The sequence below is a fragment of the Pelmatolapia mariae genome, linkage group LG5, assembly GCF_036321145.2.
Source record: "Pelmatolapia mariae isolate MD_Pm_ZW linkage group LG5, Pm_UMD_F_2, whole genome shotgun sequence".
In the NCBI taxonomy this organism is placed as follows: Eukaryota; Metazoa; Chordata; class Actinopteri; order Cichliformes; family Cichlidae; genus Pelmatolapia; species Pelmatolapia mariae.
In genome coordinates this window covers 1,994,037-2,007,397 of record NC_086231.1, presented here as the reverse complement: position 1 = coordinate 2,007,397, position 13,361 = coordinate 1,994,037, and the positions used below count along the sequence as shown (strand labels likewise).

Sequence of the window (13,361 nt, the reverse complement as noted above, 5' to 3'; positions counted from 1 at the left end):
CACAAACTATGAACTACTACTCCCGTTTATCCCTGTATCACTCCTGGATATTTGGGAATACGCTGGAAAATTACCCCCCAAAATGTACTTTATTTCAAACAGAAAATTACAGAACAAAGATCTTGTACACATCCCAATAAGCAACAAAGCAGAGAAATAAAGGTGTATGAATGATATAAAGTATTGGCCACAAAGAATCGCCATTTTTAGTGATACTCATGAGTGTTGTAATTGCTTAGTGGAGAAGAAGAGAGAAAATTAAACATAAAATCAAATAAATATGTAAAAAGTGCAGTTTACAGCAGGATAAAATTACCCCCGACTTTGTATTCCATAACAACGCGTCCAACGTCATGACGTCCGCCACGGTTGCGTCATCACGTCTCCGCCCTCCAGAGGGAAAGCGCACATTCCTATTGTCCAAGATGGCGGCGCTGGTGCAGACCCTCCGACGCTGATATGTTTTTAACCGACTTTGTGCTCGTTTCTCGGCGTGTGTGCGGTCACCCAGCGGCCCGGGGAGAAGCGTGTGTTTGCCGTAGCTGCCGTCTGCAGCCTCAGCGTCGCTAACAGGCCTGGACTTCGCTGCCCGGGCCCGGATTCCCATCGCAGGCTCCGAAAAGTTTGAGCACCATCATCCTTTGAAAATGAAGCGGCAGGCCGGGAGAGAGGCGAGCCCGTCCAGAGCCGCCGCCAAGCGGATACGGGAGCGGGAGAGTGCGCGGAGAGAGGAGGTGCCGCCGCCGCCACCGCCGCTGGCCCTGCTGCTGGCAGACAGCCGGGGATACCACCGCCGGAGCCGCAGCCGCGAGCGGGAGAAGCCGCGGCTCCGGGAGGAGCGGGCTACCGCCCTGGAGCTCCACCACAGGCACGAACTCAGCCTGCTCGGCCGGCCGCCCCTGCGCACCGCCGCGGCCGAGCTTCCAGCCTCCCGCCCGGGCACGCTGGAGTACAAGACGCTCCTCATCAGCAACCTGGGCTCGCAGGTGTCAGACGAGGACGTGGAGGACGCGCTATTCCATGAGTTTAAGAAGTTCGGGGACGTCAGCGTGAAGCTGTCGCACACCCCCGAGCTGGGCCGGATCGCCTACGTCAATTTCCGACACCCGGAGGACGCCAAGGAGGCCCGGCACGCCAAGTCCTCCAGGTTAGTGCTGGGAGATCGGCAGCTCAAAATCGAACCCATGTACGTGAGGAGGCGGAGCGCCACGCCGCCCGACGTCGGGTATTTACCTGTGCACGCGCCCTACCCGTACCGACAGCGCTCCCTGTCCCCTCCCGGGCCCGGCGTGAGCAACATCAGGGACCTCCGGGCCCGCCACTACGCTCTGGAGCAGCTGGGCCTGAGCCGGGAGAGGGAGAGGCTGCTGGATTATTACGGCATGCTGGATGAGCGGGGTCGGCCCTACGGCTTTCCCCCCATGCCCGTGGTGGAGGATTTAAAACCTGAGGACGACCAGAGGGCCACCAGCAACCTGTTTATTGGAAACCTGGACGGTAACGTCACAGAGGCCGAACTCAGGAGGGGCTTTGACAAGTATGGCATCATAGAGGATGTGGTGATTAAACGTCCTTCACGTGGGCAGGGCGGGGCTTACGCTTTTGTGAAGTTTCAAAATCTGGACATGGCACACCGGGCCAAAGTAGCCATGCAGGGGCGCCTGATTGGAGGCAACCCCATAAAAATTGGCTATGGCAAAGCCAACCCCACCACCCGGCTGTGGGTGGGCGGGCTCGGGCCCGGGAACTCTCTGGCCGCCCTGGCTCGGGAGTTTGACCGCTTCGGAAGCATTAGGAACATAGACTATGTGAAGGGGGACAGCTTTGCTTACATTCAGTACGAGAGTCTGGACGCCGCTCAGGCCGCCTGCACACAGATGAGGGGCTTTCCTCTGGGGGGCCCTGAGCGCCGCCTCAGGGTGGACTTCGCCAAAGTGGAGGAGAGCCCCTCTCGTCCGTTTCCTCCTGGCTACCAGCCTCCCGTGGCACTGCCCTCTCACTACGACCTGCTCGGGGAGGCATACAGCCGCCATCGCAGCCTGGAGCGGGAGCTGAGGGGGGCCAGGGACCGCCTCTCGCCGCCCTCTCACAACCTCCTCTCCCTCCGGGAGCGGGAGAGGGCCCTGCTGGAGAGAGACTACCCCACCAGCCCCACACGAAGCCTGGAGAGGAGGACGGGAGGCGTGGAAGCGTTTGGGAGGAGTGGGCGAGGAGCCAGGAGCCGCAGCAGGAGCAGGGAGCGCTGGCTGAAGGAGCGGGAGGAGAGGAGGAGCCGGAGAAGGAGCCGGAGCAGGAGCGTGTCCGCTGAGAGGCAGACAGAGGAGCGGGAGAAGGAGAGGGTGAGGTCCAGGGTTCGCGGTCCACTAGGCACAGTCTCTCCTGATGCGAGCCCAGACCGAGCCCGGGTCAGAGCGCCGGACTCCACCACGGAGCCACGAGACCACTCCCCTGACAGCGGCGGAGGGGTGCGGCACTCCACCACAGCCACCGCCGCCAGTGAAGAAGATCCCCCGTCTGGCCGCCACCACAGTAAGAGGTCCTCCAGCGACCACGTCAACAACAACAACAACCACCACCACCATCGAAACAGCGAGATCATCACCACCGGCTCCCCCGCTGCCATCCACACCAACACCACCTCCTCCCCGAGCACGCTGTCCGAGTTCGCCCAGACGGCGCTCTCCAAGACGTGGCACGGCTTCTTCGCCTTGAAGAACAGTAGTTTCCCCACCGACCTGTACCTGCTGGAGGGCGGGGCGGCGTTCTTCAGCGCCGTGATGAAGGACAGCCTGAAGCTGCAGAGCCAGAACCAGCCCAGCCAGCTAAAGATCGCCCAGCGGCTCCGCATGGACCAGACCCGGCTCGACGAGGTGTCGCGCCGCATCAAACTAGGCCGCCCGGACAACTTCGCCATCCTGCTGGCCCTCCAGGGCCCCGTTGACCGCCAGGCCCCCGCCCCCGAGCCGGGCCTGCAGGTGCGCTTGCTCCGTCACCTGGTGACGTACCTGCGGAACAAAGAAGCTGCTGGAGTCGTGAGCCTCCCCGCTGTAAAGGAGGGCGCGCCGGGGGCCATGCTGTACGCCTTTCCGCCTGGCGAGTTCTCGCAGCAGTACCTGCAGGCTGCCAAGAGGACTGTGGGTAACCTGGACGAGGAGCACATGGTTATTGTGATCGTCAATGACACTAACTGAACCTGCACAGGTGTGAGCGCAGAGGAGTACTTCCATGTTGTTTTTAGACAGAAAAGCATTATTATTGTTTTACTCAGTATGTTATGAATGAAACACGGCGAGCTACACTACGTCTGCAGCGCCCTCGGGGGCTCGTGGAAAATGCGTTTTAAAATTATTATAAAACACTTAAATGAGGCTAAAACGCTGCACGCAGGCAGCGCTTGGTCCCGGCAGGAAGTAGAGTTTATTGTGGAAGTCGTATCGTGAGAAATGCCTGTTTGTTACACGTGTCCGTGCGATTATAAACACGCCGCCGCCACCTTATCGACGGGGAAACTTTACCCAGCCGACTGCACTGCCAGACAGAATAATATAGGAAAAATATTACAATAAATATTCACTTCTAATAAGACATAATTATGAAGCAGTGAACCAAAACGATCTCAAAGGTCACGACTAAAAAAAGTTAGAATTAATACAGAAATTGGATGTTTGACTTGTTGAACACATAAAACCACAGTTTAATATTAAAGTGGGAAAGTGGAACGTAATGCCAGATAAAATCCATACATCACTTTGATATTTAAGATTAAAAGTACATTTTTGACTTCATGTATTTCTGTCCTTATCTTGAATGTGATAAAGGTCACGCCCCCCTCAGGAGTTCAGGTGTCGGCTGACCCCGTCCTCATCGTCTGATCACTTCAGTACTGCTTAAATGATGAGTAAATACAATACAAACAGGAAACAGACAGAGGTCCCCTTCAAAACAAAAGCAGCGCCTTTTTAAACGTGTGCTTTAAGAAGAGCAGAACCTCAGAGATAAAATATTAAAAACAAGAAGAACAAAAAAACCCTTCCTCTTCATGCATCCGCCGAGCTGTTCCATGTTTCATGATTATCTGGAGTCACGATAACGGAACAAGCTGATGTTGAATCGTCAGTCTAAAAATTTGAAATGTATGGATTTTATATATAGTAGTAAAATTTAAAATCTGATGTTTCTCTCCAGACTTTTACATCTGAATGACTAAACTGAGGCCTCATCTAATTAAATTCAAACATTTTATTTTTATCAAAACTGTATTTTACTCGTTTTTGACTTTTAATATCAGAAGATTTACTTTGAAAATCATAAATGTGACGTCAGGAAGCACATTTGGTTATTCTACTTCATAGGTTGGACTTTTTACCTCATAGTGTTTTTATTGTTTGTTAATGATGAGGATTTATTTGAATGATTACTGAGGCTTTTTCTGCTTCGTGCTCTTCTTTGAACTGCTCAGTTTTCACATCGTCTAGTCGCCGCCAGCTGTTGAGCACATCTGCACAAGTAGGACACTGAGAGCAGGAAGTACCCTCAGACTAAACTGTCATTTCTCACGATACGAGTACACACACTTCTTGCACAGAGCAGCACTTTTTCTATTCTAAGCTGTTACACACAACACTAAACCCCGACAGGAGTCTTTGTGCGCTCTCTGAACTGTACCGAGCTGCCCCGAATGTCCGAGCCGAGCAGCACCGGGTGGTTTTATTCAGAGTACTGTAAACCGTGGGGGAAGCGACGCTTTGTCTCCCCCTGTTGGCTTCTTCTGGGACTTTTGTTTTTTTGGTTAAGTGAGGCCGGTGGATTCCCAACCCTCCGTCCCCACCGCTGTAAAGTTCATGTTAGTTAGTGTTTTTATCAATTTAAAATCATTCCAGGTGTTTTGTTTGGAAGCTATACGAGTGTGTTCGATGTTGCATGCAGGAAAAAAAGTTTGGTTTTGTCAGTCAACAAAACAAAAAGAAACGCCAGCTTCTCCAGGAAGCTGCTGATGTTTGATCATATTACTGGTTTTATATTGTACACATTTATACCTTTTATTGGATTTTAATACATCAGTCCATCTGTTATCCACACCTGCTTCTTTGTTTTTATGTTTTCTCCCTTAAATTGTCATTTTTCTGGTCAATTTTAGTCAAATAAAACCTTTAACCAATAATTCAAGGGCTGAATTTAAGACCATTCAGATGTGATGAGTAAAACAGTTTGACACTAAATTATGTGAGAGGTAAAAATGTGGTAGAATAAATAATGAAGCCAATAAATAACAGTAATTAGAATAAACAGTTTTAGTTTAATGAGAAAGTAAAGAAGCTTTGAGTTGAGCTGAACTGAGTTTCTTATACAGCTCAATGGTGTGAGAGCGACTCGGTCCGTGTTTATGCTTTAATGATGATGAAGAAAAGTGCACAAATATAAGGAAGCCTGTTAATGCCAGTAAGACAAAAAATTAGGATGAAGATTAGCTGTGATTTCTTTTTTGGTTTTTTTTGTTTACTCGTTTTCAGTCATGTCCGAAGCCATAATGAAAATGTTAAAGAGTGAAATTAACTCTGGCTTTTTGACCCAACACATGAGTTTTATTTTTAAATAATTAATTGATTCGGTGTTTTGTTTTAATGCTGGTATTTTCTCTCATTTTGATTTAAAAAAAAAAAAAAATCAAAATTGTGCTGAAAAAAAAAAAAATATATATATATATATATATCATGACTTTTGTTCATGATTTTTATATATCACGGCAAGAAAATCATGGCAATAACTGTTCTTTTGTTTTTGTTTTTTTAAATTTTGACATAAAACTAAATTTTAATTAAGTCACAAGCCTGACTTTCTAAACTAAAAGATAAAATATCTTTCTTATAAATAAAATAAAATAGATACATTTGTATATATTTAATAATGATGGTTAGCCTCCAGCCCATGCAGTGCTGAATTGGAAGAAAATGAATTGACAGCTTATATTTTCTGTTTTAGTTTGTCTTTTCTTGACATTCATGGGCTTCCGTACTTTTAGTCTTTCCAAGCATTAATTAAAAAATTATGGTGGGAACATTTCAAACTCTCGAGGATGCACCTTTGAATATTATTTGAACAGTTCCTTCAAAAAACAGCTTGAAAATTGTAACATATGAATAAACAAATATAAATTAATCAATGAAAAGAATTGATCAGATTTCACTTGTTTGAGTTTCCCTTAAAGGTTTGTGATGTGAGTAAAGATGCCCCCCCTCTCCCCTTTCTTTAAATCAAACAAAATTGATGTCATACATTTGTGCTGCTGTCATTTTAAAGATATTAGTAAGTTTCTAGAGGTCATCCAAGGTCAAGGTGGTGAACTAGCTATTATTTTTTATTTTTGAAAAAACTGTTTTAAACTTGAGAGGCTCGACAGTTCATGTATTTAGTTTTGCTAACAGGAAACATGCTTACGTTGTTCTGATAGTTTTGTATGTTGCAAATAAAGTTTTGTTCTCTGACAGAAAACAATTTATTTTAACTATTATAAGTTAACTTAGTTTTTTACTTTTAAAGAGTGTGATGATGATAAAAAGTATCCAGTATTGGTTTATGTTTCACAACCTTTTTCACAGTAAAGATGCGGCCTGAATGACTTCTGGAAACTTTTATTAAACGTAGTACAAATGTTTGATATCAAGTTTATTTGATTTGAAGAAGGTGGGTTTGTCGCTTTGTGCCGTGAAGACAGCTCCTGGTAATCTGGACGTTACGATGTCCAAGTCCACTGTAAATATTTTCCACACCTCCCAGAATAAATGACTGTGATGCAGTACGTCCAGCACATTTACGAAGAAATTTACTTTATAATTATCATGGTTAAAAGAAAACACGTGATTATTATGATCAAATTAGCAGTAATACTTTGTTCAGTGTGTGTCGCCCTTTTTGGAAATTAACTGAAAATAGTGCCGAAAGTGAACAAACGAACACGTTAAACACATTATTGATGTAATATTGAAATTTGATGTTCAGATGTGACTCTCATTAATGTGACAGCCTTAAATAAATCAAATGCATGTCAGCATATTAGAGCCATCATTACCCGTTTCATTTATGTTTGAGTCCTAAATCACCGTAAGTTTATGTTAAAACTCTCATTTTAATAATTATTCCTATTATCAAATTATCTTCAGATTTTTTTACAGTATTAATAAAAAATAGGAAATGGCAAAAATCACATTTCAGCACTCAGTGAGGTGTTATTAATATTAAAAGAAATAAAGTCTTTAATGTTATGGTTTATTTTTCTTTTTAGTCCCTTTTAGAGTAATTACATATGTAACCCAGCTGTTAGTTTGTCAGTGCACCTCTTTAGAAAAATCAGCCGGGTATGGAAGCCTATTTATGCCAAAAAGAGGTACAGACATGGTTTTTGAATCCTATACAGTGGGTGAAATACTCATTTGATCATCTGGTGAATTTGTGACTTTAGAAACGAACATTCTCTCGTTTTTATGGGAGTTTTATTTTAATGGAGACGTTACATAAGAGTTATAAACTGATTTCTATACGACTGAGTGAAATAAGTATTTGATCCTTTAAAACCAGTCAGAATTGTTCCTCCATGACCTTGTGACAGCCTCCTGATGTTAACTCATTATCTGCATAAAGCACAGCTGTCCACAGAATCGGTTTCTTCCAAGCTCTCTGCCACCGTGAGCAAAACCACCGAGCTGTGAAAGGACGTCAGGGACGAGTCATGAAGCAAAGACCTGCACGAGGCTGGGATGGAGAACAGGACCGTCAGCGAGAAGCCTGATGAGAAGGCTGATATCGTCGTGTTGGTGTTGTTCCCAGATCATCGTACTAAATGTTGTTCCAGGATCAACATTGCAAGTCACCAATCAGAATGTTGTGACGTCATACTTTTGCGACTTCGGGAAAAACCGCCGTAAAACAAAACTGTACTTAAGCTGCGAGAAACCGCCTCTGTCCGCCGATCAACGGACCCTGACCCTAACCCTTTAATAAACGGTAAGCAGAATTGATATTGTCCTTGCAACATTGGAATTTCATAAATGCACGAATGGCTTGGCGCGCAAAAGAATGACGTCACAACAATGTGATTGGTCACTTGCAATGTTGAACCTGGAACAACATTTTCATGATGCTCTGGGAACAACACCAACACGACGATATCAGATCATCCTGATGAGAAGGTGGCAACTGTTGGTGTGATTATTCAGAAATGGAGAAATGTGAACGCCCATCGATCGTCCTCGGCCTGGAGCTACATTCAAGGATGGCCATGAGAAAGGTGGCGTATCAGCCCAAAACTACGTGGCAGGAGCTTGTTAATGATTCAAAGGCATGTTTGACCACAATCACCGAGAAGGCGAGCGGTTACACGCTACGCCACGATGCAGGGTTCCTGCTCAGGAAGACCCGTCTGAAATTTTTAAGACATTTATCAGAAAGTTGAGTTACTGTTAGTACAACTGAAATCTGTGATGCTGTTCTTGCTCGTCTTCCCAGTATGAATTTTTCAAACACCCACACATTTGTTCGGCAGCCAGAGATTATAATAAATTCTAATAAATCACGTAAAATTCTCCCCAATGAGAGAAAAATGAGTGGATGCATCTGCACGGAAACTCAAATCATCACAAAGCAGCTGCTGAAACGAGAGTTTTAAATACGTTAGGGAGAAAAGAGAGCACGTCAGGCTCGAGTTTAGCTTCCTTTTGTGCTCCGTGTATTTACTGACCGAGGAATGTGATTCTCACTTAGTCAAACAGGTTTTCACAGGTCACTGTTTCACCGTCCTGAATGAAAGAAGAACAATATCTGAACACAAGGAGGCAGCACGAGCACAGAAAAGGCCGAGGCGGGCTGGACTCAGACACTCTGATCCTTCCCCAACATCCGAGGCGTCCGCAGGGATTCGTCTGAGCCCGGACTCTGAACACGTGGGGCAGGCAGGAAGCTGCTGCTGGTGCAAACACGCCTCAAACATTCCCAGTGCTGAAAAACTAGAAATGTTCATGGTGCGTTAGCCCGAAGCATCGGGGTGGATGTCACTGAAGATTCAGGGAACAGATCCTGTTACCCTGCAGTAAAAACATGAAAGCTGTCAGGACACGTTCCTGATTTTCCTGTTTATCACAAATCAGTGTGATTATTTTCATTCATTTAGTTTGATAATAAGGGGTAAAACAGTGAAAGGAGAAAAATGTGGTGATGTTTGGGTCGCTGTTTGCTGCTAAAATAAACTGAAGATGTGCGGCCAGGCGACCAGATCAGCAGCGCCAGTTTGGCTGAATTAGCCGGCCTCATCCACTTAAGACGGGATTTTGCTGCGAGACGCAGCCTGCAGGCCGCTGGTGTTAGAAACCATGCCAGTGTTTGTTAATACGAGCCAGAAAAATGAGCTCGAGCTCAGGTTTGATCCCAGAAACCAACCCAGAGGAATCCTCCCCATGTTTCCTCTTTCCTTCTACTACTTTTCTGCTCCACCCTCTCTCGTTCGCAGGTGTGCCAGGTGGAGTCATCGATGTCTCTCCTGTCCCAACATAAAGGAGGATGGGAATGGTCTCACTGGCTTCCAGCCTCCCTGCATGCCCAGATCCCTGCGTCTTTGCGGGGATTTATTGTCTCGCCTTTTGTGGTGGAAGTCCTGGAAGTCGGATTTGTTCTGTCAGCTCGGTTTTCATATCTCATTAGTTTAGAGAGAGACGCTCTGGGTCCTACAGCCCATCATGTTGTTGGCACTTTCACCTTTTTGTTCCATTTTGTGTCCAAACCGTGAGGGCAGCTTTCATGTTTGTGTTTGGGGACTCTGAGAGGACGAGCCCCGATACGTGTCATCGCCACATGAAGAGCGGCCCAGCTTATATCATCGTCTCGGGAATTTCTTTAGTTGCACAAGAAATAAAGTGCAGTCACAGAAAATCTATGACTTCAGCCACCCGCGAGCAGCGTTGGGCAAGTTACTTTGAAAAAGTAATTAGTTATAGTTACTAGGTACTTTTTCAAAAAAGTAACTGACTTACAGTATTATAAAAGTAACTATTGCGTTACTTTAAAAAAGTGTTTAACCTTCTGGGGTCCGGGGTATAATTGGCCGTTTTGACTGCTTGTGATTTTACTTCTCACCTTTAAAAACTGTTTACTTCGTCTTGTTTGGCATCATTCTTTTCAGCACAACCTCACATGTCTGAATTTACAGTTATTCTTTCATTTTGGCATACTGTATTAACACAATTGATCTAAAATCAGACGAAAAACATAAAATCCGGGTAGAAAAAAGTTAAATTTTTCCACCAATAGGAAAGGGGTATCTTTGTTTTTTCTTTTTTTGGATGGTAGGCAGAGAGTGCTTGCTAGCGCTGTCCTTAGACAGTAAACGTGATGAAAGCATTCAGGAAAAAACATCACGTATATTTTTTATTAACTCTGGTTTTATCAACACAATTTAAAAACAGGTATATAGCATCTTGTTTCTATGTCATCTGAAATTGGTCATGTGACTGTTTTTTTTTTTTTTTTTTTTTGTCTGTCCCATTTGGTTCTTTAGCCGTCAGAATTGTTGTCTGAAGACCAACAAGGATACCAAATGGATTTATTTTGCCAAATGGATCATCATGGCATTGCCGTATTGGTCCATTTGATCAACCTTTGTTGTTATTATTTATTTTATTTTCGGTTGTTACAGATGGGACAGACATGACTGGGGGATAGGAAAGAGAGGAAGGAAAAGAAAAACAGAAGGGAAGAGGGACAGTGAGAAAGGGCACTTACAAAGACAAAGAGAAAAAGAAAAAAAAATCTCCTGGATCACCTGTTGAGAGAAAAAGAAGAGAAAACAAGCAAAAAAAAAAACAAAGCAACATACTAAACACAACACCATCATGTTAATCTAGCTAAGTGTGAACAACAGTAAATACTAAATATTGAATGTTGTTGTGCAGCACAGACAGCGCACAATGTGCTTTGAAGTAGCAGCTAAGAAAGGTGTAGTTTATGTCTACGAACAGTGAACACCCGTGTGCACACCTGTGTGGATCAGCGCGCTTGTATACAAAAGGTTTCTCCATGTAACGGTCTGCTAGAGGGTGTGGGGGGCCATAGCCCCGTCCCCCAGGGCATGAAGCAGGCATGGAGAAGATCCAGGCTTCAGACATCCAGGGACCCCAGAGTGCGAGAGCCCAAGGAGTACCACCGGAGGGGCATCCGTGCCACCCTCCTGGGAAGGGCTGAGGAGATCCCCAGACGAGGGGTCACCCAGCAGCCACGGAGCAGAAGCCAGAGGGGGCTGCACTGGTGTGCCCGCCGGCTCTGCCGGCAGCCAGCTGTGCCAGAGTGAACCGAGCTGCAGACCCCGAGGCCGGAGGCCCGAGGGCCCCCTTTGCCCCGGAAGAGGCCTGACCAAGCGACAGGCACCAGGCCTCGCCAAGTAGCCACCGGGAGTGAGCTGGTGTATACCTGAGCGCCCAGCCCCGGACACCAAGAACCACCAATGCACCGACCCCTGAGGGCATCAGTCACTGGCAGGGAGTGTGGTGAGGGGAGATAGGCCTCCACACTTTGGAGGGCCTGGGTGTTCCAAGGGAGGTGGAGTCTAAGACCTGACCTGACATATAGACACAGACAAACAGGCACACACAGACACAAACATGCTTTCCCACCCTTATGCACACATATACAAACACTCAGCACTCACCCAACGTAGGGATAGACATACATGGACATGTACACACAATCACACTCCACAAACAAACTCTATACCCCGGGTCCAGGTACCCTCGCCCCCAGAGGGGGAAACGGCACCTAGACCCAAGAGATGTGACTGGTTTACCGTGACTACTTTATTCTTCCTCAGCCAATCAGCAGCACTTTTTTTGGCTCCCCTAGTTCCTGCTAAGCTGAAGACAGCTTCAATCATCTGTGTATTGAAAAATAGTAATGCGCCTGCACTGCAGTTTCTTGTTAGTTAACGATAGAAATAGTAATTAATTAGATTACTAGTTACTGAAGAAAAGTAATGGCGTTAGTAAGGCCGTTACTTGTGACGCCGTTATTCCCATCATTGCCCACGAGTAATCTCACTGTACTTTCTCATGTGAAGCACTTTCCTGGTGTTTTGGTTTAGCTGTCTGTTTTGAGCTGATCGTTTCTTCTTCTGTGGTTTTTGTCCCTGTTCCCTCCCTGTTTGGTCTAAACACTTTTTCCTCGTGTGTTCTTCTGGTTTGTGTCTCCGTGTAACATCTTTTATTTTCGGTTTTATTTTGAAGCGTAGTTTTACATCCTGTTCAGAATCAGAGAAACGTTATTAATCCCAGAGGGAAATCGAGTTGTCATAGCAGCAAATATACAACAAACAACAAGCATTCATATAAAATGAGACTAGAAACAGAGTTATGATAGATAAATATTAAGATAAAGAGATAAATACAGAGATATAAATATACATATAAATATAAAAGTATGTGTTGTGGTGTACAAAGTGACAGGATGCACTGAGGTGTGATTAATCCTGTTCCACGTGTGTGGATCTGACCCGTCTGACAGCAGCAGAAGGAACGACGTCCTGTAACGTTCCCGACAGCCAGGTTGAAGGAACCTGTTGCTGAAACTGCTCTTCAGATTGTCCGGTGTGTTATGGAGGGCAGGCAGTCGTTGTCCATGATTGCCAGCAGTCTGTCGCTGATCACCTCCTCCAGGGTGGCTGTTGTTGTCCCTCCCGTGTGATGATCTGCCCGCCCTCGCTGCTCACATCTGTGTAATCAGTCCTGTGCTTCCTCTCCTTTGGCGTGTGCTCTTAGATATTCAAGCTGTTTCCTGCTGACTTTTCTGTGTTTCCTGCTACCTGAAATACCTGAAACATGAAATAGTCTCAGAAAGCAACAAACTGTCACATCTTTCTTTCCCGTCCACAGCTCATATGTTACAGTTCATCCACCCCTGCCCTTCAGTGTTGGTATTTCTTTAGTATCTTTCACACTAAAATATTCACATATTTTTATGTCACTGTTGTTTGAGATGGGTGCACATATTTCATTTTTTACAGAAGATCAGCAGGAAATGGAAGAATCCATCAGTGGACTGAAAGCAGGGGACATGAACTGGGAAAAGCCAACCTTTGTGTACTTGTTACACAATTTTTTTACTATTTGTTGTGTTTGTTTTTGTGCGAGGTGAGGGTTAGCTCGTGTTATACATCCACCCGTGTCTGTTAGGTCAGGTATGTTACGTTAATCTTAAATGAGGTTTTGTTTGACTGACCTCATTTTGGGCTGAGCTCTGTTCAGGATTTCATTCTACTGATGGAAATTGTTCCAATTTATTCATCCAATTAAAAATGGCTTTTTACACCATCATCCTCGTCTTTCTGCTCG

General features: G+C 45.5%; 1 protein-coding gene across 1 annotated transcript; it reads left to right on the top strand.

The window, feature by feature from the left end:
• Window positions 1–208: 208 nt before the first annotated feature.
• rbm15b (RNA binding motif protein 15B) lies at window positions 209–7,014 on the top strand. The gene has a single exon (XM_063473316.1). It carries the CDS (start codon window positions 648–650, stop codon window positions 3,189–3,191), a length of 2,544 nt encoding a protein of 847 aa, XP_063329386.1. The 5' UTR covers window positions 209–647; the 3' UTR covers window positions 3,192–7,014.
• The last annotated feature ends 6,347 nt before the right edge of the window (window positions 7,015–13,361 follow it).